This window comes from Gadus macrocephalus, chromosome 10 (assembly GCF_031168955.1).
Source record: "Gadus macrocephalus chromosome 10, ASM3116895v1".
Taxonomy (NCBI): Eukaryota; Metazoa; Chordata; class Actinopteri; order Gadiformes; family Gadidae; genus Gadus; species Gadus macrocephalus.
This window is the reverse complement of record NC_082391.1, coordinates 13,371,882-13,399,054: the sequence shown is the minus strand read 5'-3', so window position 1 is coordinate 13,399,054 and position 27,173 is coordinate 13,371,882. Positions and strand designations below refer to the sequence as shown.

The following is a 27,173-nucleotide window of genomic DNA, read 5'->3' as shown; positions in this document are numbered from 1 at the left end:
GAGATCACTGTTCCACCTCATTTTCATGTTAACAACCTGTTTCCCTGGTAACTGCAACCATTTGACCTTCCCTTCAGGAGTGGAGTTACCTTGAATGTTTGTATGGCTCAGTAGCCCTACGGAGCCCCTGGGGTCTGACCAACGCACCATAAAGGTGGAACAAGTGCCGACCACACAACAAACCAGGTGATGAGAACCATGGAGCGATGCTGATGGTCACTGTGTGAAGGGCTAGTTACCAGCTGCCACCACCAGGTCTAAGCCTTCGCTCCAGAGACCCAGATTAGTGTGGTTCTGACTGGGTGCTTTTACTCAAGGTTTTTGTCAGCCCTGCCTGGTTTGTGTATAACCACCATTTTCCTGCACCCTCGCCTGTTACAATATTAATCATTTATTGTATTATTAGATATTCCCTTATCATTCATCATAACATCATCAGCATCTGTATGTTGTTTTAGCCGTCCATTTATATTTTGCCTTCAGTGAAATATAAATCTATTCATATGACATTTATATTTGTGCCATGTAAACGTGTATTTTGTATGGGATCGTTGAAGGTCTCTACAGTGTATTGGGTCAATCAGCTCAGAAGTACATCCTCAATAGTTTCACCCAGAGCCTGTCACAGGTTAGAAGATGCAGTATCAAAACATGGTATTGCAGTATGAATGTTGCGGTTAATTAGATGCGGTTGAATGTTAAGATGGGTCCCCCAAAACATATAAGGTGTCATGCTTGTGGCATTTCTGTTTTCAAGCAGTGTTGTTCCATCACCACGGTTTTCAAGAGGCATCTCTACCTCTTGAGTAACACTGGTGAACACGTTCAGCGCTAAAAGTTGGAGTTCTCTATTGCTGTAGTCCAGCTTGGTCATGCTCAGACCTCTGCACAACCACGTTATGTTTCAGCAGCAGCTGTGAACCTTAAGCAGTGGGGTATACAGTCCTAGAGCCTCGTACCATGTAGGCCTGGTCCAGGGCCTGCTTCCTGTAGTCCAGCTCTTCTTCTAGGAAGCCCTTCTGCTTGCTGAACAGCTCCTGCCAAAACACATCAAATGAAGCAAGCCTGTTGTATAACCTGATGGCACAACCTCACACAGAGAGATAAGGCCAACCCTACAGTCCTCATATGTACATCCCTTTTTTGCTCTTTTGTTGTTGGTAGAGGTTTCAAGTGTACAGTTGAACCTAAAGAGTATTTATGGATGAATGAAACAGCTCACGAAGTGTGTGGGTTATCGTGAATAATCATGTCGTGGATTCATTTGAAAGAGATGCACTTGTTGACCATTTTGAATCTGAGGGCCATCGTATTGATTGCTGTCAACAGAGCTTTACATACAGAAAATAACCACTTCATCTATATATATAGAAAGCAGTACGAGGCCTGTGCAGAATTCAATAGTTTTCCTATTCTGGTAAGACAAAGCAGCCATGTTGTTAGAGATACAGAGGAGATTGAGGGAAAAACACATACTACCTTGTCATTCTCCAGATCGCTCATCTTCTGGGTCAGGGCTGCCTCTGTGTTGTCTATCTGCTTCAGCCACTGAGAGGGTAGGGAGAGGAGAGGAGAAGAGAGGAGAAGAGAAGAGCGGAGAGGTGTGGAGAGAAGAGAAGAGGATAGAGAGAGATGAGTGGTGAGGAGAGGAAAGGAAAGGAGAGGAGAGTTGGAAGAGAGAAGTGAACAGGAGAGAGTCGAGTGGAGAGGAGAGGTAGAGGAGAGGACATTAGAGGAGAGGGGAGGGAGGACAGGAGGAGAGGAAGCAAGGTGGAATGAAAACCATCCTATATGTGAGGTAGAAGGCCATAGGTATTATATAAATAAATATTAAATATTTCTATATATATACTTTGAACTGTGTTTGACCTCAGCTTAATCTATCTGAATTCAGTGTAATCGCTGACAATAATAAAATGCTGAATGAATCTAGCGCTTGCAGTGACGTAACCGTGCACAGTGGGGCAGAGCAGTCCCAGGAGTCCAGAGTCTGCATCCCTCCTCACCTTCTCACACAGTGACAGCACCGTTCCCGCCTGGATCACCGTCACCTGCTCCTCGTTCCGCAGATTCTATAGAACCGCACATCAGACAGCCAGCTGTGTTCATACCACACAGAATATACGCTGAGCCATAGATACTTCTGGCACACGTAACAAGTTGAACTACTGACCCCGTTGTCTCCCAGGATATCCAGCTTCTTCATCAGCTCGGGAATTATCAGGTCCTACGTGGAACGTCAAAAGCATGTTTTTTTACCTTCTCCTCTATGGGTCATTGGGTTGGCATTTTAAACCAGTGTGTGAGTGGGAGTCACCTTCACCCCTTCCTGGTGGCAGTGGGTTTGCAAAGCACTGCTGCTGTTCTCAGTGAAGCTAGACATGTGGAGGTTAAGGGCCGGAGATCTGCGTTCCCGTTCCTGTAGGACAGACACACGGTCAGTCCACTAGCATCACTCGCTCAGCGGCTCATCGAACGTAACGTGCAATCACAATGAGTAGGGTTCTACAAGCACCTCATGCCGCAAGCTGCTAATGCACCAGGGAGGGTAAGAGGGGAGGTGTGTTGCTGGGGATGACATATTTACAACAGACAGGAAATTTTAAAACGATGGATCGTACTCACATGGTATCAGGGGGAAAATAAACAGGATCTGGCAAAATAAAGAGGCAGGTGAAAACACGTTGAAATGGGAGGCCTCAACCAAAAGAGACGAGGTGGTGGAGCTCATGCTACACAGGAGGGTCTGGGGGCTGCTGGGTTACTAGGTCCTCTTTGCTTTAGCTTTCTTGAAGGTTATAGGTTTTTCCAGATCCATAACATCCCAGAAATAGAACTTTCACATAAAAAAAAGGGACTTTTGCTGCAATTATTGTTTGAAGGATAGTACTATTTAAATATGCACGACTGTATGGGGATTCCAAGTAAATATCATGGTTTACCCAATTTTGCCTCAGTGGCAGTGAGATTTAAACTTTGAATAAAAGTATACAAATGGTGTCACACATACAGTACGACTAATGACCATAGACACACCGTGCCAGGACAAACTCTGGACACTTCAGGGAGGGGAAAATAAATCACGCATGCAAGGATGAGAGACAAAATGAGAGACAAAATGAGAGACAAAATGAACAAAGATGGGGTTGAATGGTGAACTTAAATACATTTATTGTTTTATTGAAAAATTAGAATCATCTTCATCGCAACACAACAAATCACACATGCACCACCGTACATGTTGCAGCAATACAACGTCTCATTCAAAACAGGAAAAATTCAGCGTACGATTCCAGTTTGTTCGGGGGGGGGGGAGGGTTGTGCTTATATGAACACACACGAAAAAAACATGGATGCCAAAAAAAAAATCATGTTTGTGGTGTTGCATAAGGAATCTATATAGTCGTATGGGTCACTGGATGTAAGTGGTGCGTCTAGGCGGGAGGTTGTTGCTGTCGCCCCCTGGTGACAGCTTGACAGTGGTGCACTCCCTTACTTCCAGCTCCAGCACGCGGAACTCCAGCAGCTCGTTCTGGTCGCGGGCGTCCTGCACCTCCGCCTGCAGACGGGCCTCCGCCTGCTGAGAGACACACATCTGGAGGACACACGCACACACGCACGTACACAACCACGCGCACACACACACACACACACAATCACAGACACACACAATCACAGACACACACCCACAGACAGACAGACAGACGTCAACTTCTTGTGTAGGCAAATGATTATATAACGATTCAACCAATCAAATTAATCCCAGAGAATACAGGATGCATGCAATCAGTGGGGAAATTAATTGTCATGTTGTTGAGTGAGTGGATTTACTAGCCCATAGCTGATGATGAGGAATGGAGAAGAAGGCAGGTTCCAAAACAAGCTTCGTCCCTAAACAGGCTCTTTGTCACCCTCTAAATACAGCCATGACTTTTGTTTAAAATTAGACTCTCCCCGGTTGCCTCCAGCTCAAACTGTTCAACAGTTCAGAGGATAAAACATCTGTGGGAGGATGGTGACGGGGTGGATTTGTCAGAGGCCTGATGTGGGACTCTGAACAAAAGTAACGTCGGCAGCGGAAGTGCAGGTTTGACTGTGTTGCTGTGAGGTGCTTGGTATAACCATCAGCCGGCTCCAGCCGCGGGACAGCCACCTACCTTCTCGTGGTAGTCCTGGTTGGCCCGTAGTAAGTACTGCTTCTGCTCCACCCATTTGGCGTCCTGCCATCAGAAGAATGAGGAAATATTGTGTTCAACAGTAACATGGCAACCACAAACTCAAAACAATAAATGTACAAAAGTGATGCGTGTGCTGCTTTGACATGGGAGCCACCCATGTGATGAAACCAGAAACATACCATGGTACAGCAGAGCGAGAGCAGCCCGTCTTCCAACACACACATGCACTGATCACGTGCACAGTGAACACACGCACAGTGAACACATGCACACTGAACACATGCACAGTGAAACCATGCACAGTGAATCACACAGGATCACAAGACACACACAGGCACACAGGAACAAAGTAGGAGGTACAACAAGGTTTTATTGGACCAGACGCGTGCGCTACCGTGATCACAGAGGGTAGAGAACGTGCGGTCCCAGTCGTCCAATCAGACCTTTGCAGGTGGAGGTGTGAAAACAGAACCATAACAGGTGCTGCTGCAGGCATTACAGGCACCAGGCAGGGAACAGGGAGAAACCAAAAGGAAAGAAGAACAAGGAGAGAGGAACAACGTTTGGGCAAGACAGTGTCAAGTTGTCAAATAAAGTCCAGATCAACGTCCACGTGCCAGACTGGCCAGAGATAGAATGTGACGATAGCGTTTCTCATGCGATGCCTCCGTTTGGTTTTGCTCAGTATGGATCTTGTTCATTGGCTCTCTCCTCTGAGGTCGACAGCACCAGAAGGACCCGGAAGGGAAACAAAAGACGTACCAACGGGACGAAAGGACAGGGATAGGGGGGATGCACAGCATGCAGGCGCAGAAGAGGCAGGGGGGCAAGGAAGTGATGTCGCAGTGACGACGCCTCACACCCTGTCGGCATAGCGCCAGGCCAGGAGCACAGCAGCCAGACAGACAAGGAGCAGGGCCAATGAGAGCGGGGCCGGAGACCCGCAGTCCCCGCCCCTTTTCCTCGTTACCTGCCCCCTCTCGACCAAGGCCTTCTCCAGGTCGGCGATCTTGGCCTGGCAGCCGCTCAGCTCCGCCTGCAGCTGCTCCCGCGTCTGTGGAGAGAGGGCACGGATCGGCCAATCAGAGGGGAGGACGGACTGGCTGTTGGAACACTTGGCGTCGTGGGATTCAAATGATTAAATGCAACAAATAGGGCTTTTGTCTGAAGTTGTAAGTGTTATCACACCCAATGGTGTTACAATGGTACAGGGCTGAGTAAGAGCTGCGTGGGGCTTTAACCCGGGCTGTCACACCAGATATTAGTGGACCAGTCAGTCGACTGAAAATACACTTTTTAGAAAAGCGTGGGCGAATGCCCACGCTTTTCTAAAAAGTTCTTACTCTTTTTGTAAGTATGAGTAAATAAAAACGTTTTTGTGATTAACATCAAGCAGCATTTTCCTCAGGATACCTCTCCCACTTCTTCTTAACTAAATATGGAATTCAATTCTGGATCATTTTGGACCAAGTGATTTTGAGCATATTGATGTTCTGATTTAGTACCGATGATCAGTTTCAGAAGGCAAGATATGTTTGGCTTTGCCTTAATTTCTTTCATATTTGCTATTCTTGTAAACAAATGCTATGCTTTGTAACCCTCCCCTGTGGTTAGGACCGGTACTGTGGGTTGGGGACACGACACATTTGATGCTTCTTTCAAGACCTCAGTGGTTTGTTGTCGTAACACAAGCTCAATAAAGACACGCATAGTTTGAATCCAGAACCAGGAAGAGCAGAGGACTCTATAAAGGGCTGATTATGGTCCCATGGTCACCCAACGCAAGGGGGTTACGGACCCCTTAGGTCCTTGCGGACCCTCCTTGCGTCCACTAAAAGGGCCCAACGTGCGCCTGCCAAAAACCGTAACCTTCCGTCGAGGCGACGCAGCCGCAAGGGCTGCGATTGGTCCGCTTACTAAAACCCGACGCCATAAAGCATAACGGTTCACGACGGCGTGGAAGCGTCTACGTGGTCCTTGCGTTGCGGGACCGTGGGACCATAGTCAGCCCTTAAGTGTGCGCCCCGAGTGCGTACCCGGGCCTCCCGCTCGGCGTCCATGGAGCCCCCGCTGTGCTCCTGCAGGAGGGCGTAGGCCCGCTGCAGCGCCTGGTACTCCCGGGTCAGCTGGCGGAACCGGAGCTCCGCCTCCTCCCGGGACACGCCCTGAGGGAGGGGAGGGGGGGGGACAAACGGCGGTAAGTTGAGAGGCTATACCTTTATCCCTACACACTGCACCAGCCTCAACAATCACACACACACACACACTCACACACACACAAAATCACACACACACTGAGTAATAATTATCGGTCAATCAAAACTCTACGACAGCACCCCCTGTAAGGGAGGCGGGGTTCATGTGCAAAGGCTGCATCTGATTGGTCGAAGCGGCGCCCGCTGATGTCACACCTTGGTAAATGTCCGAAGGTTACAGATTACTTAAGCCAATAAACAATTTCCGATGTGCTACCCATTGTAGGCAACGGTCCCTGCGGTGGGAGTTTACTGGGGGTACAGGGGACCCTCCGATGACCTCACCTCCTCAATGTCCTCCTCTGGGGTGGCGGGGGTCCGGTCGGTCAGGTCCGTGTTAAAGGAGGTCAGCGAGGAGGTCTCGGAGTCCACCGACTCCTCGTCAAATCCAAAATATGTCTCCACAACATGCCTCTGTCGGGAGAACAAGAATCACACTTACAAACAGGACTCGCAAAGATCAACTGAACGATACAAATAAAAGGAAATTATGAGATCGAGAATTTATAAAATTAAATATATTGCCCTTAAATAATGCTGAACAGTCAAACACGAATAATTTAAAAACCTCTACTGCTTGGTTGTAAAAGTTATTAGAAAGCCATAAAAAGTCAATCAAGGGCAATGAGAACACCACCTGTCTTCCCAAACCCGTGCCCTACGAGAACAAAGAGGAAGCATCACAACTTAAAAAAAACTAAAAACCTATGCTCCACAAACTCTTTGTTTCTTCTCAATCTGGGTTCACCTCCTTTTCTCCACCACAACAAAAACAACCACCACCTCTGCCACGTCCTTACCATCGTGTTTGTAGGTCATCTCCTGGCACCCAGAGAAGTATAGACACACCAGAGCACACAGGCAGATAAAAGCCGAAAAGTAGAGGGTGAGCAGCACATACTCCTGCATTCTGAGAATAGACTGGCGAGAGCGAGAAAAAAGAGCGAGAGAGCGAGAGAGTGAAAGAGCTCCCGGTGCCGATCTGTACTGGAGCTTCCCAGACGCAGCGATTAGTTGAGTCCCACTCCACCCCCAGACAGATCAATCACCCCACCTCTTGGCCCTTCTGTGATGAGCTCTGGAGCGCAACAAGACGTTCAAGGGCCCACAGAACGCTGCTCTATGGCTCACTCTCAACCCGACGCCTCACTGAAGTGTCGTCTCCCAAGGAGCGTCCATGCAACGAGAACAGGCCATGAAACACAGCTTCACCATAGTCCAGTGCCTTTAGTTCTCCTTTAAAACGTATGAATCTCCTGATGGTAAAAGAGTGCGACTTGACCAGAATTAGTAGAAATCAGCTGGAAACAAACCAAAGACTGGATCACACGGAGAGAGGGAGGTACAGTGGGTCTGGAGGAAGGAGGAGAAAGCTTTTGTTTGCAGCCCCCAGAGTTCCCCCTGCCTAGCAACGCCACGGGGCGTCCCCTACCCTCTCCCCTGATGCCCAGCGTTTAATCGTTGGAAAATGCACTCAAACACAACAATCTCTGCAATTAAAGTCTGTGAAACTGCCCCCCTCATCTGAACAATGCCCTTTTGGCTCAAACAAACGCAGAACTATTGTCGTTATCTCAGCATGAAAGAGCTTCCCTGTCGAGAGTTAATGTATAGAAACACCGCAGAGAAACCTCTTCCTACAAGTGCGTGTCTGGATGGGAGTTGCCTGTTTGTGTGTGAGTGTGCCTGTTTGTGTGTGCGTGTGCGTGTGTGAGATGCTGTCATTTCCCTCTCTCCCGAGCCCAATTAGACCAAATGAGGCACGCTGTTCCTATTAGACGGCATCAGATGATATCTCCAGCACAGACAGGAGGGTTGCTCGGCAACACCCACGCTCGGGTGAATGTGTGTGTGTGTGTGTGTGTGCGTGCGTGTGTGAGTGACGGTGTAAAACAAATATCCTCCCACACACACTACCAACACAACCGGTGCACCTGATATTGGGTTGGAAAAAAGTTTGTGAACACACACACACACACACAAACACATACACCGACAGACAGACAGACGAACGCACGCACATCACACACACACACACACACACACACACACACAGAGACAGATAGACGCACACATGTACGCACATAACACGCACAACAAACCCATACAAACACAGCCAGACACACACTTACCTTAGTGGGTTTCAGGGGTTTCCTCTTGTTCTTCTTGTTGATCAGTAGTCGTTCACGTTCCTTAGGAGCAGAGACACAACAACCATAAACACCAGCATCCTACAGGCTACCACTGCCAGGATGATAACACCTCATCTAGTGAGATAACCATCCATGCCTGTCCTTAATGACCTGGTTTAGTTAATGACCATCATTTGCCAACCCTTACGACCTACAAATGTCGATAGCTAGCACTGCCTAATTAATTAAGCTGTTGTAGCATCCTTATAGCAATAATCTGCCTCAAGATGCTACAATAAACAAGACAGTGTATGAACAGAGACACACTTGCACATGCATGCACACACGCATGCTTATTTGCATTCAAACCAAGAACCTGCAGATACACTTACTTTTATTGCCAAGAGAATTTCCGGTCTACTTTATTATTGAGCATGCTGACACCTTATGGCTCGAAAGGAACAGCCAGGGGCCACAGACTACCTCACCCCGTCTTGATTGATTGTCTTGATCATGAGGTATCAATACCTGCGTGAGCTCGTCGATAACGCCGCGCTGCTCGGAAATCTGAAGCTTGAGGAACTCCACTTCCTGTTCCTCGTGGGCGTGGCTTAAGTCCGTCAGCGAGATGGGTCGCCTGAGCTGGGAGTGATGGGACGGCTGCTGGGAATGGGAGCGCGAAGAGGAGTTGGAGGAGGCGGTGGATGCGGCCTTCTCCTTCTGCAATGGACAGACATTCATTTAGATTGTACCGTCTATTTTGCTCAGGTATTACCATGAGTGGCCACTAGGTACCGCACTTTCCCACAGACAGCAAAAAGAAAAGTTCCTCAAGATGTTTGAGAAAACAAAATGCTAGCTTGCAAGTAAAAAAACAAAAGTAAAATAATAAATTGAAGTGCAGATTAAATTAAAGAAATAATATGAAATAAATAAATTAAATGTAAATTCAATAATTAAATAATCATTTTGATAATTTCTTCTTTAGTCAATTTGAAACGATTAAAAGAAGAAATAACTAAAACAATGAAAGATGTGATGAAAGAAATTTGTTTCTTGATTACCGGATTGAACCTAATATAAAAAAAAAAACTTTTTCAAGAGTCATTTTTGAAAAAATATTTTTAAGATTCAAATCATGTTTATTAAAAGAACATCATCTTATTTGAAAATCTTGATTATTAAAACAGAGTGGTGAGGATAAGAACATCGGGGACGCTCTACCGTCCATACACTCCCAGAGAGGAGAGAGATGTGGAGGGGTGCGCACACACACCAGACAGTCACTGGGGGGAACAAACCATCACAGAATCCAAGCGTTCGTAGGATAGGAAGTGAGCGGAACTTAAGTCATAATTAGTGACGGCAATTAGCTGTCTACTAGTGTGTGCCACTGTTACAAACGCGGTGCGCCGGCAAGGTCTCAGGAGAACGACACGTTGTGTCGTTCTCCTGAGACCTTGCCGGCGCACCGCAACAGAGTCGAGAGCAAAGAAAAACTCTTTCACTTATAATGCGATAACTGTTAGGGCCCAGCTCTTATGGGGGAAGGGAGGCAGCATAGAACCAGATGGAGTCGGTCAAATTAAAGCTATTTATTACCAGGAAGTTGTGAATGTATATTGACCTTTAAAAGTCTGGACACTGAATATTAGACAATCCCACTTTTTCAGATGCATTGTCCAGGAAATAAACCTGGTCATATATTAGGGCCAATACGGTAAAAAATATATATATCAAGCTGAATGAGCACACTCCATTCAAATGTGAAAACATTTCCATTGTACATACGCCTCTACAGCTCGATTCCTGGCAAAGAAAAAAGAGAGAGAGTGCAGAGCAGACGTGGAGGACGGACCCCGGGGGGGGGCCGGGGGGCCGTGCGGAGCTCCTCTCACCATCTCGGCGTTCTCGCGGCTCAGGTTCTTCAGCTTCTCCTCCATGCGCTGCAGCGTGTGAAGCATGTCGTCGTTCTTCTTCGACAGCCGCTTGCTCTTCTCGAAGATGGGCTTCACCTGGCTCTCGGCCTCGCGGGCCCTCTTCAGCTGGTGGGGGAGGGGGGGGAAGAGAGAGAGAGAGAGAGAGAGAGAGAGAGAGAGAGAGAGAGAGAGAGAGAGAGAGAGAGAGAGAGAGAGAGAGAGAGAGAGAGAGAGAGAGAGAGAGAGAGAGAGAGAGAGAGAGAGAGAGAGAGAGAGAGAGAGAGAGAGAGAGAGAGAGAGAGAGAGAGAGAAAAATAATGTAAGCCTGTGTGTGTTTGTGTACCTTTGGTCTGGTTATACAACAGGTGCATAACATGCACGTACACTAACCACATACCTGTGTCTGCTACGAACACGTTTGTCTGCAGTTTATGTGATAACAATCTGTCTGGTACACAAAAATGTCCAGGCAAGCACATTCGTGTGTCAGTTTGTAGATGTTGTGTTTGTGTGGGTGTGTAGGATTGTGTAGGGGTGCTTGCATATGCGTGTGCGAGCGCACATGTGTGTGTGTTTGAGTAGGTATGTGTGCATGTGTGTGCATGCTTTCCTTTGGTGTGTATGTGAAGGTATCTGTGTATGTACATGTGTACACATGTGTGTGCGTGCATGTAAGTGCGTAGGCACATGTGTGTCTAAGAGAGAGAGAGAGAGAGAGAGAGCGAGAGCGAGAGCGAGAGCGAGAGAGAGAGAGAGAGAGCGAGAGAGAGCGAGAGAGAGAGCGAGAGAGAGAGCGAGAGAGAGAGAGAGCGAGAGAGAGAGAGAGTGTGCCCGTGCGCGGCCCTCACCAGCTCGTTCCTCTCGTCGGCCAGTAGGGCGTTGCGGTCCTCCAGCTTCCTGATGACCGAGTGCAGCTCGGCGATCTTCAGCTGGAAGCGCCGCAGGTCCCGCTCCTCCGCGTCCTGGGGGAGGGGGGGGGGGGAGGACATCAACGGCTGAGGAAGGAGGGGTTAGTCACGGGGGGGTGGGGGGGGTTGGGGTGGTGTGGGAAGTTGTGGCGCGGTGTTGGACGGGAGGACAAGGAGGAGGAGTTAATATGAAACAGAGGATGGTTTGAGTGGTTTGAGTGGTGTGTGTGTGTGTGTGTGTGTGTGTGTGTGTGTGTGTGTGTGTGTGTGTGTGTGTGTGTGTGTGTGTGTGTGTGTGTGTGTGTGTGTGTGTGTGTGTGTGTGTGTGTGTGTGTGTGTGTGTGTGTGTGAATATTCTCATATTTAATTTGTAAACAAGGCACGGTGAAACTACGTCTTGTACTTTGGGATGGGCTTCACTCACTCCATCGGTGCCCTCGACAAACTAACAACCCAATGTCTCGTGTGTGTTTATGTGCTGTGTGTTCATTGTGAAGCTAATGTTCTATGTGATCTACACTGGTGGCAATGAATACCCTCTCTGGTGGACAATAAAAACCTGATCTAATCCAACATGTCCTCTGTGGGTTTGTGCACAGTTGACAAAGATGTCCCTTTGCATTCAGCAAATGATATGCAAGGAATGTGTCAGCACATTTCATTCCATGATATACTGCGGGTTAGATGTGCATTCAATATAGAGGTGGACATCCTTCTTAGGAATGTGTCATTTTGGTGCAAGGGTGCAAGTGTATTTGCACACACACGTGTGTGTGTGTGTGTGTGTGTGTGTGTGTGTGTGTGTGTGTGTGTGTGTGTGTGTGTGTGTGTGTGTGTGTGTGTGTGTGTGTGTGTGTGTGTGTGTGTGTGTGTGTGTGTGCCTGTGTGTGTGTGTGTGTGTGCGTGTGTGTGTGTGTGCCTCTGTGTGCGAGCGTGTGTGTCTCTGTGAGAGTGCTTGTGCATATGTGTTTGTATGCGTGCGTGTGCGTGTGTGCGTGTGTGTGTGTACCTGGTTGTAGAGCAGGTCGGGGGTCTCCCCCAGCCCGGGCATGGCCTCCCTCTTGGGGCTGCCGTGGTTGCCGTGGCGCTCGGCCTCGCGGACGTGACCCAGCTGCTCGTCCAGCGCCTCCTTCTGCAGCTGCAGCTTCTGGGCGTGGCCCGCCTGCGCGCCCAGCTCCCGCTCCAGGGCGCCCACCTGCCGGTCCTTGGCCTTCAGCTCGTCCATCTGCAGGGGAAGGGTAGGGGGGCGGTGAGGGGACGGATGGTTGGTGGTGGAGGAGGAACCGAAACACCGAAACACACCGGGGGAAAGGGAGGAAAAGGACCGCGGCATTGGTGGATTAGTGGGAACATGGTAAGATTAGGTCAAGTCCGGACCTTTGCCCTCGGATTCCTCCCGCCACCTCCTCCCCCACTCCTCCCGCCACCTCCTCCCCCACTCCTCCCACCCTCCCACCACCTCCTCCCCCCCTCCCCCTACTGCGACGCTGGCACACACCCACCCCCCGGTGGCCCTTAAGCAGCCGGTAAGCTGTGAGATGTGGCTGTGGCTGCGGTGGAGCCCCGCTGAGCGAACATTGAAAGCCAGATTAAGTCTCTCGTGGTAAGAGGGCGTACTAACTAAGGTCAGCGCAATTATTTACTCCTTGTTTACTGGGTTTGGGTGCTCGGGATTTGTGAAATACTCAGTAAAGTACAACATGGGTGTACACTTTTCAAGAGATTGTGAGGGGGGGCGAGAGAGAGAGACCAAGACTGAAAGAGAGGGAGAGAGAGCTACACCCAGGCCGAGAGGTCTATGTGAGGATTTCCAATGGGAAGGGACTTTGGCAGCTTGTTCTTATCAAGATAAACCACTAATGTACCGGAGACATGAGGAAATAATCTGTGTGTGTGTCTGTGAGTGTGCCTGTGAGCGTGTGTGTGTGTGTGTGTGTGTGTGTGTGTGTGTGTGTGTGTGTGTGTGTGTGTGTGTGTGTGTGTGTGTGTGTGTGTGTGTGTGAAACCCCACATGAGGGCCAACAACATGCATTAGGGATTGATGTTGTTTAACTAATTCATGAAACATGAAGTGTTCCGACTCAGAGCTACCAGAACTTTCTGCACACAGTGCCCATGCCTCGCCTCTAACCCTACTTGCCAGTGTGCTGCTTCAGTCACTCTTTCCCATTACACATTCTTTCTGACTTCTACTTTGCAAGTATGACTCCATAGAATAAACACCCATTCATTGGGACTGGTCTCCATTATCATTGTGACTGGTTTCCATTTTCATTGTGACTGGGTTCCATTGCGTTGCCTAGTCCCCTGTGGTGGCTTTGATTGTGTAGAGCTGCTAATGGTTAACTCCAGCAGGGGGTTTTAGTGTTTTATCGGGAGCAGATAAGCTCATCGCACATCAGGAAAAGAGTCCAGCGCAGCAATTAGCCTCCAATAGGGTGGAGATAAAGCTCCAGCAGGAGTTACAATGGCTCTTTGTTTCCATAACTTAAACTCTAACACATACAGCCTTGCCTTTGTTTTTGTAGGTGTTGTTTAGTAATCGTATGTTTTCTCTGTAAGTTAAGTGTTAAAGTGACATTTGCACCTTGGTCTGTGAGGTACGACGTTTCCTTCGACCTCTTACTGTGGGTGTGGATAAAATACACTCTCGAACTTACAAACATACTTTTACTTGCTAATATGGAATTGGACCTGGATTAAGTTGTGTAAAAATAAGACTGCGTCAAAAGCCGTTTTTTTTTCTCCATACTTAACAGCCGTTGTGAAACGCTGTCACAGAGAAAAGTCAGCAGGTTTAATCCACTTCCTTTCATGTAAACCCCTAATCGTGGCGTTGACCTCCAGACCACAGAACATGGTTCCACGCTGGAGAGGTCAGACTCACCAGCCGCCGGATGTCCTTCTCGCAGTCCCTCTTGATGCGATGCACCTCATCCTGGTGGTGCTGGTAGGCCGTGCGGAGATCGGCTGCTTTGGCCTTGTCGGCCTGCAGCGCGTTGGCCAGGGCCTCCTCGGCCTGCTTCCTGGTCACCTTCTGCTCCTGGACCTGAGAGACAGGATAGGATGGGGCAGACAGACAGGAAGGGAGACGGGGAGATGGGGAGACGGGGAGACAGGGAGACAGGGAGACAGAGAGGGAGACGGGGAGATAGGGAGAAAGGGAGACAGAGAGGGAGACAGGGAGACAGACAGACAGGCAGAAAGGGAGACAGGCAGACAGGCAGACAGCAAGACAGGCAGACAGACAGGCAGACAGGCAGACAGGGAGATAGGGAGACAGGCAGAAAGGGAGACAGGCAGAAAGGGAGACAGAGAGAAAGGGAGACGGGAAGACAGGACGACAGGAAGACAGGAAGACAGGCAGACAGTTAGACGGATAGGTACTTTACTTTACCGAGGGGAAATTAAGAAGTTACAGCAGCTCACTTCAAAAATAATTGTTATAATAGGTGGTGTAAGTAAGTGATGAGTGGTGATATGAACACAAAACAAACATCGGTATAAAAAAGATGACAAAATGTAAATTGAAATATGTTAGCAGTCCTAAAATGTAAACCTAAACAAACACATTCAACAAATACACTCGCACACAGGTCACAAAGGCCACCACGCATACCAAGACATAAATATAGTTGGAATGCCTTCAGACAATAGCGCTGATGGAAGCTCTGATTATCTTTGAAGGCAACAGGAAAACAAAAGCTTGGCGCGAGCAAGCTAACATACGCCTTCCTGTTTTTGTACCTTCTCACCACAAGATACTGGGAGTCTACACAGACACACACACACACACACACTCACAGACCTCTGTGGAAACAACACACAGACATATACATGTTTAAGGCCACAAGCTGAAAGGTCCGCGCTTGTCACTGACTCATCATTGATCTATGACCCCTCAAACACCCGCAAACGAGCAGACACACTAGCACACACTAACTCACCCACATAGACCAGAGGTGACAGAAAAACAGTCTGTTCTACTAAAAACAACCTGCGAAGATACTAAATTTAGCTAAAAAAGCAAAAAATGCCTCAGGTAAGGACGAAACACTAACCTACAAATATTTAGGGGAAATGAGGGGATAAGCAAACCATCAAGTTTCCACAGCCACACACAACTTTTCAAAATGCACAGAAATTGCTGTTTCATTTTATGCTTTATGCATTGTATCTCACACACACACACACATACACAAAACCTGTGCCCCGAAACGGCGACACACACACACACACACACACACACTATAAACCTGCATCCCTAATGTACACGTGCACACACACAGAGAGTGAACCAGCGCCCCACAGCTCCACCCACCACCCCACCTCCTGCTGCAGCTTGATGCGCTCCAGGTCGAAGCCGCGCCGCGCCTCCTCCCGGGCCTCCGTCAGCAGGGCGCTCTTCAGCTTGTCGGGGGCGCCGTCCCGCAGCACCGTCACCAGCCCCTGCAGCCGCTGCGCCTCGCTCTCCCGGATCTTGATGGCGCGCGCCAGCTCCACCTCGTGCTGCCGGCCCAGCGCCTCGCGCGCCACCAGCAGCTCCCGCAGCTTCTCCTCGTGCAGCTTGGCGCGCAGGTCCGTGAGCGCCACCGCGTGCTTGTGCTGCTCCAGCTCCCGCGCCTGCCGCTGCTCCTGCACGCGCTCCCGCAGCTTGGACACCTGGGAGTGGGGTAGGGGGGGGGGGGGGGGGGGGGGGGGCGGGAGACGCAGGGGAGTGTGAGGGGAGAGAACCGGAATACACAGGAGTGGAGAGACATAGGCTCACAGCCCCGGGAGAGGGAGGAGCCGCAGGCGAGTGTGACGGGAGAACCGGGTTACACCGGACAACTCTCGTGTCTAGTAACCCCTCCGAAGTACAGGGTAGGGGTGGACAATCAGAGACGGTTGCTTCCTACAGCTGAGTGTGATGAGAGAGCCAGAACATGGACACCTCTCATAGCTAGCACACGCTTTCTCAGAACAAGGTAGAAGGAATGGGAGGAGGAGAGGCTCACAGCCCTGGGAGAGGGAGGGGGGGCCAGCTCCTTCCTACAGGTGAGTGTGATGAGAGAGCCAGCTGTGGACTGTGTGATGGGGTGTGCAGTACAGATGGTGGCTGTGTGTGTGTGTGTGTGTGTGTGTGTGTGTGTGTGTGTGTGTGTGTGTGTGTGTGTGTGTGTGTGTGTGTGTGTGTGTGTGTGTGTGTGTGTGTGTGTGTGGATTATGCGTCACAAATGGGTTGTTGGGTGGTTTTGTGATTTGTATGGACGGTTAATATTTTGGTTTGCACTTTTACTGCTTATGCCGGCCATATGTGCACAACAGATTTCCCCTTGGGGTAAATAAAGTTAATTTATGTTGCGTTCTGCACCTTTGAGAGACAAAGGAGAGAGGGGGTGACATAGAAACACCTTGGGAGGAAAGGACGAGCGAGGGTAAAGCTGTGTCTACATTTTAGTATATAAACACCTGGCACTGACTGTTGGAGAAACCCCAAAGCAAATGTCATCGTTATGATATATTTTTTAATCACCGCCTTAACATCCAGACTAGCTTCTGGATAGCATCTGGTTGATGAGACAAGAGAAACAACAGATCCTCAGGCCTACAACCATGAGAGATGAATAAAACATGCCCACATTTCTTGTGTTTGAATAACTAACAAACTATAGACACCATGTTTACGAATGGCGGATTGAGCCACCACCAAAGTAAACTAGCATCAAGGAAGAGATTAGAATATATCTACTGCTCTATGAGAAGGCCAATCCAATTAAATTCAATGAAGGTCTGTTTTTGAGCACACATTTCCTGGTCATCTTAGCTGCCCTTATCGAAAATAATAGATTTTTCCAGATTAGAGGCGAGAGTGTCTCCTCTAGTTGGTTACCACGGTGACTATCCATCACTCGGAACATCATCAATGTCTCCTTATCCTTCTCCATCTCGGTGTACCCTACTGCTCTATCTCTCTCTGCATAAGGCATCAGCCTCTTCCTCGTTGGGTTCTTAACCCCTGCGAGAAGTGATCCCTCTTGCTTGTTCCTTCTCATGAACAAGAGGGCATCCCAAGAGACTGTACTTCTAACTGTGATTAAATCAAACTTTTTTGGTTGGTGATTTTTGGACACACAAAGTGTTGACCAAAAAACGATTAAAGTTGTTAAATGGGGCGAATGATCTGTAAAATGCAAAAGCTCGCTACTTCCAGCCAAAAACACTTTTCCAGAGTCCTACTTTTCTATTGGCTGTGTACCCAATATCGACCGGTGTGTGGCGTGGGTATTGACAACGTTTGATAATGCCCCTCACACAAGCTCCCTCCCTCCTCTTCCTCCTCCTCCCTCCCATCTCCCTCCTCCCTCCCTCTCTCCTCCCTCCCCCCTCCTCCTCCTCCTCCTCACTCCCTCCTCTTCCGCTTCTCTTCACCTCCTCCTCCTCCTCCTCCTCCCTCCTCTTCCTTCCTCCCTCCCTCCCTCCCTCCCCTCCTCCCCCCTCCCCCCTCCTCCCCCTGCCCGTCACCTTGCTCCTCTCCTGCTGCAGCTCCATGTGTGCGTCCATCAGCCGTCCCTTCAACTCCTCATTGGCGCTGTGCGTCTCGTCGGCCATGTTCTGGGACCGCTCCGGCTTCCTTCCCTTCTTAAGGGGCGGGGCTGAGGGAGGGGTGGCGGAAGACATGGCTCTCCTGCTGCCCAATCAGGACAGACATAGAGCGAGGTGGGCGGGGATTCGGGCCTGTGTGGTTTTTAAGCCCAGAGTTTCAGTGGAGCGAGAGATTCCAGTGCAGCTCTTCCTCTTGGCTCAGCCAATCGTGATCCTTGTCAGCATCATTGTCATCATCATCGTCATTGTCCGTCTACATTGCTGGAGGCATCCTGTACATGGGTAAGAAAAATGGAGAGAGGGAGAGAGAGATAGAGAGAGATAGCGAGAGCGAGAGAGAGAAAGAGAGAGAGAGAAAGTGAGTTCAAAAACAAAACAACTACATCTTCATTACATCCTCCGCTTTCAGAGTAAACACACACACGCGCACACACACACCCACACAGGCTGACACATCATCATTTCCAAAAGTGGAAATGATGATGTCCAAACCTGAATCCCTGGGCTGTGCTTGGGGGCCCAACAGTGCATGAGAACGTGTCTGGCAGCTCGTCTCTGGGGAGACGAGCTGACCTCTCCCCGGCATGATGATTTCGATCTCCATCCCCTACACTCCTGCCCCCCCCCCCCTGGCCGGGAGAGCCGCACCTCTGCTGACCAAGCATCAGCTGAAAGTTTCACAATACGGGCCCTAAAGCCCAGTCATTGAAAACTCCCATTGTTTAACCCAAAGAGGGGAGTCTTCTATTCCTTTAACATCTGCATCCTTAAAGTCATCAGTCTGCGTCCCTGCCTCCATCCCTCCCTCCCTCTCTACCTGCCTCTCACTGCCAGTCAAACAAACTGTGAAATAACATCCCCTAATGGATTTAAACACATGACTTTCATTGACCTTGTAAGGCCTGGCTTGGGTCGCCAGCCTGAACTCTAAAAGCTAAACGAATTTCATGCTTCTGTTTCCACATCTTCTCCCATCCCAGCCTGATTGATTGAATGTAAATGATACTGGCAGCCCTTTGACAGGGCTGAAGCACTGATATGTATAACGAGAAAAACACGGAGGATAGAAGCATATAAGAATAGTTGAGACATAAAAATAGCAATCAATCGTTTGCCCATGAAAACAGCAGCATCGCCAAAATAATCAGACGCTTAAAGCTAATGTGGGCCTTGAACTGGCTGTTTAGCGGTTCTCTGGATTGATATAAAGACTTCAAAAGGACTTCAATAATTAATGACATTAGAGCACTCTCTCGCTCCTCTGTACAAAGGCAGTGTAGAGCATGCGTGCTATTCCTGATGTTGCAACATGGCGGATTGAACAAGAGACGCAGGGAATGGTATATACACACACAACACAACAGCTTATATATAAATAAGTAAATAAGCTTCAGAATGCAGACTTGCGCTTTAATCGCGTGCTGGAACCGAACAACGGACAAAACGTTGTCGTTCCGACTCACTTTCATCGTAACCCAGTAACCTTGTCCTGTCCCTGGGCCAACTGTTGAATTAGTAATGTACCGCCACAACCGACCATTACCACCACGGGCACCTCCATCCATCCCAGCACGGCCAGGACAGACACAGACACACAGACACAGATACAGACACAGACACGGACACACTCACAGATAGACGGACAGACAGACACACTCGCACAACCGCCAAAAGAGATTTACGCAGCAATATTAGTTGCCACGGTAACCCCTCGCCACAATTATAACTCCTCATTCCAGCCAAACTGACGGACGGGCGGCGAACGTCTCGACGCCCCCAACAAGACGTCACGTCAGGCAGGGGACGGAGACACTGAAGTGAAACCACAACCACTTTGTAAACAAGGAAAAACAAGCTTACTCAAGACAGACAGAAAGACAGAGAGATATGACATGGTGAAAGAAGGGGGGCAAAGGGTGAAGATGGAACGCAACCACGTAGAGAGACCATTTTAGGGCGATCAAATCCCCCATACCTCCCCAAACACACGCAGACGACACTACCAGCCATATCCTCCTCCTCCTCCTCCTCCTCCTCCTCCTCCTCCTCCTCCACCCCCACGCTGGCCTACATTTCCCGCAGCTCCGTGCTCTCTAACACAGCCTCCATGCCAAATTCCCCCCCCACAACCCCCAACCGGCCGGCACCCCCATCACCCTGTCGCTCACGGGGTGATGTCACACGGCACAGCATAGGGAGCCATTGAGAATCGGAGAGAGAGAGAGAGAGAGCAAGAGAGAGCATATGAGAGAGACAGACAGACAGAGAGAAAGACAGAGAGGAGGAGGGAGAGAGAGAGCATGTTAGAGCGAGAGAGAGAGAGCATGTTAGAGCGAGAGAGAGAGCATGTTAGAGTGAGAGAGAGAGCATGTTAGAGCGAGAGAGCGAGAGCGAGAGAAAGAGAGAGAGAAAGCGAGATGGAAATAAAGAGAGCCGGAAGGCATGTCAGAGAGAGAGAGTGCGAGGCCGGTAGAAAGAGAGAGAGCATGGTAGAAAGAGAGACCAAATGAGTGTGAGACAGAGAGAGACGGAAAAAGAGATTCATAGACGGCCATAGAGACAGAGCAGCGGCGTGGACAGAGAGCATATAAACAAGAGAAACAGCCATTCCATAGTAGTGGTCGTAGTATCCAAACACAAGTGGTGACAGCCAGTGCTGCTGTTGAGCGTGTACAGCCATTAACAGATGTGCCAAAATAAATACTACTACAAACGCTGCCAAGCCAGGCTTTCCAACCAGCACAGCTCTCATTCGTCAGGTTAAATACGACGGAAGTGAGGTAATTATATTATAAGTGCCCTTGTCATGGTCACTGAAGTACTCATGTTAACATCCGTCCATGTGCTACGCCATTGAGGAAGGTTGAAAACACAGGTGTGTCAATAGCTAGCTAAAGCGCTTTAGCTACCAGGTGTGGAAGCACGGCCAACATCTGGACTCAAGAGCACGACTTTGAGGGCCTAGCGGCATGCAGCGTTTTTTTTAAGGATGACATCGGATCCATGCTCCTACTAGTGGGCTACAGTTAACATAGCCACCAAACCGGTAAAGTCAGATTGTTCTGTTCACAGACACTCAACACTTAAACCATCTCTCTCGCTCTCTCTCTTCTTGTTCAGAGTAACCTCACCCCAACCCACTGACTCACCCATTAATGACTCACATCATCCAGCAATGGGGAGAGGGAGGCAATTTGGAATTCTGCTGCCACATGTTCCCCTGCTAGCCGCCACTATTAGCAGCAGCCAACGCTGGAGGGTTGACGCTCCGTGGAACACCAGGAATGCCATAATAGGGAAGATGGGATGTTTTTATTAGCGGGGGAGGGGGGGGTTAATAAGTACCTTCATCTGCTCAGAAGCAAACAGGGTCAACCACCGCACAACAGACCACACGTTGAAGTCATCCATTCCCTGTGCTATAAACTGTTTGTTCAGCTCTTGTGCTCGGGCCTCAATAATACAAAGACACCACACAACACCACTACTCAGGTTGGTCGACACTACATTAACTTTTTCCGGCACTACATTAACCTTTTCCAAATTTGGGAAGGTTTAATGGAAATGACGGTGATTCCCGCCTGCAAGTGTTGCACAGAGGTATGTGAGATTTTATTGATCGTATGATTTATGAGTGACTCATGCAAGTAGCCTAAGGAAATAGAATCAGGAAAGCCTGAACAATACAACTATTGGCCTAGAACAGTAACAGAACAGTCGCCAACGGTACAGCATACATAAAGGACCAGGCTTAAAGGAACCCTATTGTACCACCAGGTGTGAGTGTGATTACCCTTTACAAGCCGTTTGAAATTCAGCTTTTTCCTGTGCCTGAGTGACATCACAAGGGGGGGGTTGTCCACCTAGATGTATGATGAATAGATCAGCAACATTTGCTACCAACCACTGATTAGGCGAATAGACTGATCTTTTCAGAATACAACTAGGTTGACAAGCCGAATTGTGATGTCAATCAGGCACAGGAAAAAGCTGAATTTCAAACGGCTTTTAATGGCTTATCACACTCTGGTGGTATAAAAGGGGCCCTATAAAGACCTGCCCTGGCTGGAGAGCAGCCATGCTTTAGTCAAAAGACTCAACAAAAGGACTCGAAAGAGTTTCAAAGCTGGTTAACTGTGAGGAAGAATAGACTAGGATGATACATTTAAACATCTTAACACTGTTGCCGACATTAAAACAGAAATGGCTGACATGATGTGTTGCCATATGCTTTAAATAGCCCTCAAAGTCAACATAGAAGCTAATGAAATCAGAATAAATACAGTGAGCTCCCTTTTAAATAGAAGTGCACCAATACCCTTCATAAAAAATACCCCAGAGTGTATGTGTATGTCTTTCTACCGACTTGAATGCAAACATGAAGTCCTAAGGCAAGGGACAGAGGGACCACACACACTCAAGTTACACCCAGCTCACCGCCTGCTCCTCGTTTACCAATGCTGACTTTAGTCTGACAGCCACATGTCCAATAAACACATAGAACAAGCTGTGGGTGAGATAGTGTGTTCTGTTCGCAATAACTCTCCACCTCCGTGTCTAGGAGGAGAGAGAGATGGAGGGAGAGGGAAAGAGAGAGAAGAAAAGAGGAGAGAGCAGGTGGGAGGGAGAGACGCAGACAGAGTACAAGACTAAAGATAGCTCCTCAACCATGCTGCACGTCATCCACACATCGGATATCAGCAACCATGGAAATAGCTTAAGCCAAATAGCTTGCACTGTAATGTCCGTGCACACACCTATATAAATTCTCCCTTGAAAGGCCCGTGTTTCAGAGCTACGTGTGGTGACCAAGATGACAAACCGATATTACAGGTATGGCCACCCTTCCGTGCACACTAACGTCTTCCAACAGCAGACACCCAAATGTGCCCGCTCCTACACAGAGACATGCAAACGATCTAATGGCCGAAACAGAGTGTCTCTGGATCCAAAGTCAATAGGAAGAGTAGGGTTAAACAAGAGAGAAGTAGAGGACTCAGGACTGCTGGGCCATGAGATAGGCTGCATTCAATCCCCCAATGGCTCCATAGCTCTGCAGGATCTCCCGGTTAATTATCATGGCCTATAAGGAGTAGCAGAATCGTATGCATACTGTAGGTTGTGCACACATGCAGTCTCTTTACACTACACGCACATGAAAGCACAAACACACACACACACACTAATTGTGTCGAGGGGCTGATGTAGCGCTGCAAAGACTCGTGTGGAACATTGGGTCGATCAATGCTTGCCTGCAGAGCATGTGACAGTGTGCGTGCGTGCAAGTGTGCGTGCATGTCTACAATTTGTAGACAATGACAATCTCTCCTTTCAAAAAGATAAATGATAGTCATGGGTGAAACCATCCACTTTTCTTCTTCCCCACACACACACACACACACACACACACACACACACACACACACACACACACACACACACACACACACACACACACACACACACACACACACACACACACACACACACACACACACCTGGATGAGCAGAGCGCAAGCTCCACTTAACTGAAACAAGGGAATAGGAAACAACAAGCCTTGGGTACGTGTCGGCGTGTATGTGCGTGCATAGTGTATGTGTGTGAAGAATCAAGAACATCTCTACTATTGACATTGCACATGTACGACACCAGTACCATGTGTCCCATCACTAGCTGCACCACCAGGCGCAGTAGGCGGCCATTTCTATGGCTTCCGGCGACCCGAGTCTCAACCAGACATGCATGTCTTTATGGTCTTCTTGGTGCGGGAGGAAACTGGAGTAGCCGGAGGAAACCCGCTCGGACACAGGGAGAACACAGCAGACAAGCGCCACACAGAAAGGCCCACCAAAAACAATAAGCGCTGCGTAAACATTTCAAAGAATGCATCAGAAGGTATGGAGAGGTATGTGTGAATGTGGGGCCTCCCGGGTTATTAAGATTAGCCTTCCTGTTGACTCTACTGCTTTGGCTGAGGCAGACGGGGCGCGAAAGCGCTGGTGGTGGAGGTGAGGTGGAGGAAGAGATCGGATTATGAATGAAAAGGAGGAAGAATAAATGACATTAGAAATGGGGGGGGGGGGGGGGGGGGCTGGAATGAGAGAGCAGGGAGAGAAGCCGTCCTACCAGCCCCCATAATACCACCATTAATACCCACTTAGCTCTGTTAGACGTCAGGCATTCAGCTGGGCCAACACAGATTACAAATCGATATGGGGCAACGTTTAAATGAGGCAGCACAGCCTTGAAACACACAGTGAAAATAAAAGATGTCGCCGACTGATGCCCGCTTCACATGTTCTCTGTCCAGCAGTCAACGCAAGCAGAACAGCTCCAAACGAAGAGTGACCGCAAATTGCATCCTGCGCTGTAATGGCCCGGAGTAGGCTAACTAGATACACATGTTGGCTGTCTGGGATTTGAGACCCCTGATAAAGACGCGACCGGGATGCTAAGCACACTGAACAGGCAGGGTATAGGGTATGGAGAGGTGGCCTACGAAGGGGAACACAGGAGATAGCAGGAGGTTGGTGTAGCTACAGCCCTCTAATGATCCCAGTTGAGTTTCTTCTGTAGACCCCTTTATCAGTTCACACAGACACACAGACACACACTATCAGTCTCAAAGCTGTAGAGGCGAGAGAGCTTAACATAGCTGTCATCTTAAGGAGGTGAGATGACTTTATATGCACACAATATTTGGTCAAGCAAGGTCACATGGCCTATTTGAACACGCTGCATCCAGTGCAATATTATGAATGCCACATCGATGCTTTTTTCGTATTTTGTACTGCAGAAATTATAATAACCTCCTTCTTAGTATCTAGCAATCCAACCACATCAGACTGCTAATGCATTGGGTAACAACTACCAGACATTCGATGGGTCAACACACTGGGTTAGACAGCGGGCCGGCCTGCCAACCACACCCCACGGCCACACACGAGCTGCCCGCTGCAGCATCCCAGCAGGTCGAGGTGCGTCCGTCCGTGCCCTCTTCATCAACCATGACTGTTTGTGTCTGTAGACTATAATGCTTTGACGGTTAAGGGCGAGCTGTTACCATTGAGCAGCACCATTAACGTCAACTGTCGTCTGGTGTTTTTTTTTTTTACTAGAGCCGCATGGTATGGGAGGATACTGCGTTCCGGATGAGACTGTTTCTCGCCCACTCCCTCCCACACCCCATATCACATTACAAATATCAGATTGTGACTCAGATAACACATGGGAAGGGCGAACTATGTTTCGCAGATGAGCACAGACAGTATAACGATTTGATTCATGACGAGCATGACAGATATTGACTTCCTCGTTCCATTACCGCAGGGTTTTTTATTTCCCGGAACGTCAGACTGAACCCGGTGGATGTCACCCTGCTCAACATTTCATTTTAAGCAATTGCTGGATTAATATCAATGGTATCGTATAATCCTACTCGGCTCTGCAGCAACATCATGATGGATTGACTGAGAGCGCCCTGGCTTTCACAATAAGAGCCCTTCGTCTTCGAACGAATGAACCACCGAATATAAGTGTTCAGCACAAAATGACATACCTTCGGTTGTAAACGTGTCTACCTAAAAAATGCAACGGAGTGACTGTCGGAATAAACTTACTGCTCATGAAGATCCAGCGTAAAGGAGCTGGCGGTTGGGCTTTGGCTCGTCGACTGAGGGCAGCCCGGGTTCTGGAAGGGTGGTTGGCTGTGGGAAGAACTGAATGCAGTGCCGGTTTCTCCAGCCCGGGGTCGATACTAACTTTCCTTGAATTTCAATTTCCCACCGCGGCTGGCCTATTCAAAGAGAAACGGATGTGCTGTATTTCCAGGCTTCAGATATCCACATTAAGATGCTCCAGTCACATCAGGCTGCTTTCCGCTTCCCTTCACTGGCATGTTGACATCTTCCACGCCCACCCTCGACGTCACCTTCCTGCATCCAACGATGAACCACACAGGCTTCAGAATAATACAAACCAAAACGGGGGGACGTGGGAAACCAGTCGGGCGTCGCCGGTAGCGTGATAGAAGCGCGACACCTGATTGCGTGTCCAAGAATGACACCGCGCGTAGAAACTGCGTGGACTCGCTGGCTGGGGGAAAACGTGTGTCGTCACGGCGTGGTAAGGTGGTATGGCACAGATATCGCCTCCTATATGAGAGAGATACAGACCCTGGGAAACACACTAACAGCATTAATAAGGAAGTACAACGCAACATCCACAACTTGTCATTGGTTGAATGCCTGGAAAATTCCATCTGCATCTTGTTATGTTTCAAATGCATTAAAGTGATGCAATAATGTAATGGCCTGAATCAGATGAGTGCTCTTATTGAATGGGGATGACCAAGTGTTGGGAATCCTCTTTTTTTTTTTCAATATCTGAGGCAGCATGACTAATCAAATAAGAAAAGTGGGTGAAAGGATTCACTTCAAAGTGTGTGTTGTGCTGGTTCCGTGGTGACCCCGGGGGGGCTGTTTTGACCCAGATTCTGCAGGATGCATGGCTCTCTCAGCTGGCCGATTACACTCCTCCTGCCTGACTGCCTTCCCCCCCCCACACACACACACACACACACACACACACACACACACACACACACACACACACACACACACACACACACACACACATATACACACACACACACACACACACACACACACACACACACACACACACAGACTTCACTGCAGACACAAATGCAGTCTATTGCTGCAGGGCAATGCAATCATGGACCCAGGAAGTAGGACGGAAACATGTGCACAACATCAAGGGTTTAGGGGTTGATTTTCATCGGCCCATCAGCCTTGTTCGCGGCCGTGGGACCAGTTGTCCTGAATGACCTAACACCAAAGTGTCAATGGGCAGATCTACAATAATAGAACGCGTTGGAAGAAGCCAGAGAGACAGCAGACAAGAGAGAGAACGAGGGGACATGAGAGTGTTGGGTTTACAACCCCTGCCGGACAGGATGCCTGGAGGCTTTCTGCCGACGTCAGCATGTGCTGATGGTCCGATAGTGGGATGAAGGGGAGGGGCGGCGGCACTGGTCGTTGTCGTTGAGTTTTTGTGTTTTTTTGTTTGGCTGTGAAGGTTGGCACCGGTGAGTGTGGAGGGCAGGGAGGGGGAGAGAGGGGGAGGGAGAGTGAGAGCGAGAGAGCGACAGAGAGGGAGAGGGGGAGAGAGGGA

At 49.0% G+C, this 27,173-nt stretch overlaps 1 protein-coding gene across 2 annotated transcripts in view; it reads right to left on the bottom strand.

Moving 5' to 3' along the window:
* jakmip1 (janus kinase and microtubule interacting protein 1) overlaps window positions 1–26,210 on the bottom strand; it is a 30,611-nt gene extending 4,401 nt beyond the window's left edge. The window contains exons 1-19 of one of the 2 annotated variants that reach the window (XM_060062504.1): window positions 25,598–26,210; window positions 17,897–18,249; window positions 15,722–16,054; window positions 14,280–14,441; window positions 12,402–12,617; window positions 11,333–11,446; window positions 10,464–10,610; window positions 9,094–9,285; window positions 8,566–8,625; window positions 6,719–6,847; window positions 6,215–6,343; window positions 5,149–5,232; window positions 4,158–4,220; window positions 3,497–3,595; window positions 2,318–2,419; window positions 2,174–2,227; window positions 2,007–2,072; window positions 1,480–1,548; window positions 960–1,037 (exon numbers count right to left, since the gene is read on the bottom strand). In XM_060062504.1, the coding sequence (XP_059918487.1) occupies window positions 960–1,037; window positions 1,480–1,548; window positions 2,007–2,072; window positions 2,174–2,227; window positions 2,318–2,419; window positions 3,497–3,595; window positions 4,158–4,220; window positions 5,149–5,232; window positions 6,215–6,343; window positions 6,719–6,847; window positions 8,566–8,625; window positions 9,094–9,285; window positions 10,464–10,610; window positions 11,333–11,446; window positions 12,402–12,617; window positions 14,280–14,441; window positions 15,722–16,054; window positions 17,897–18,052 (2,253 nt within the window). In that variant the 5' untranslated portion in view covers window positions 18,053–18,249; window positions 25,598–26,210. Of the gene's footprint in view, window positions 1–959; window positions 1,038–1,479; window positions 1,549–2,006; window positions 2,073–2,173; window positions 2,228–2,317; window positions 2,420–3,141; window positions 3,596–4,157; window positions 4,221–5,148; window positions 5,233–6,214; window positions 6,344–6,718; window positions 6,848–8,565; window positions 8,626–9,093; window positions 9,286–10,463; window positions 10,611–11,332; window positions 11,447–12,401; window positions 12,618–14,279; window positions 14,442–15,721; window positions 16,055–17,896; window positions 18,250–21,126; window positions 21,821–25,597 lie in introns of those variants that run through there. The other variant, XM_060062502.1, reaches the window with a different exon arrangement.
* Between the last annotated feature and the right edge of the window lie 963 nt (window positions 26,211–27,173).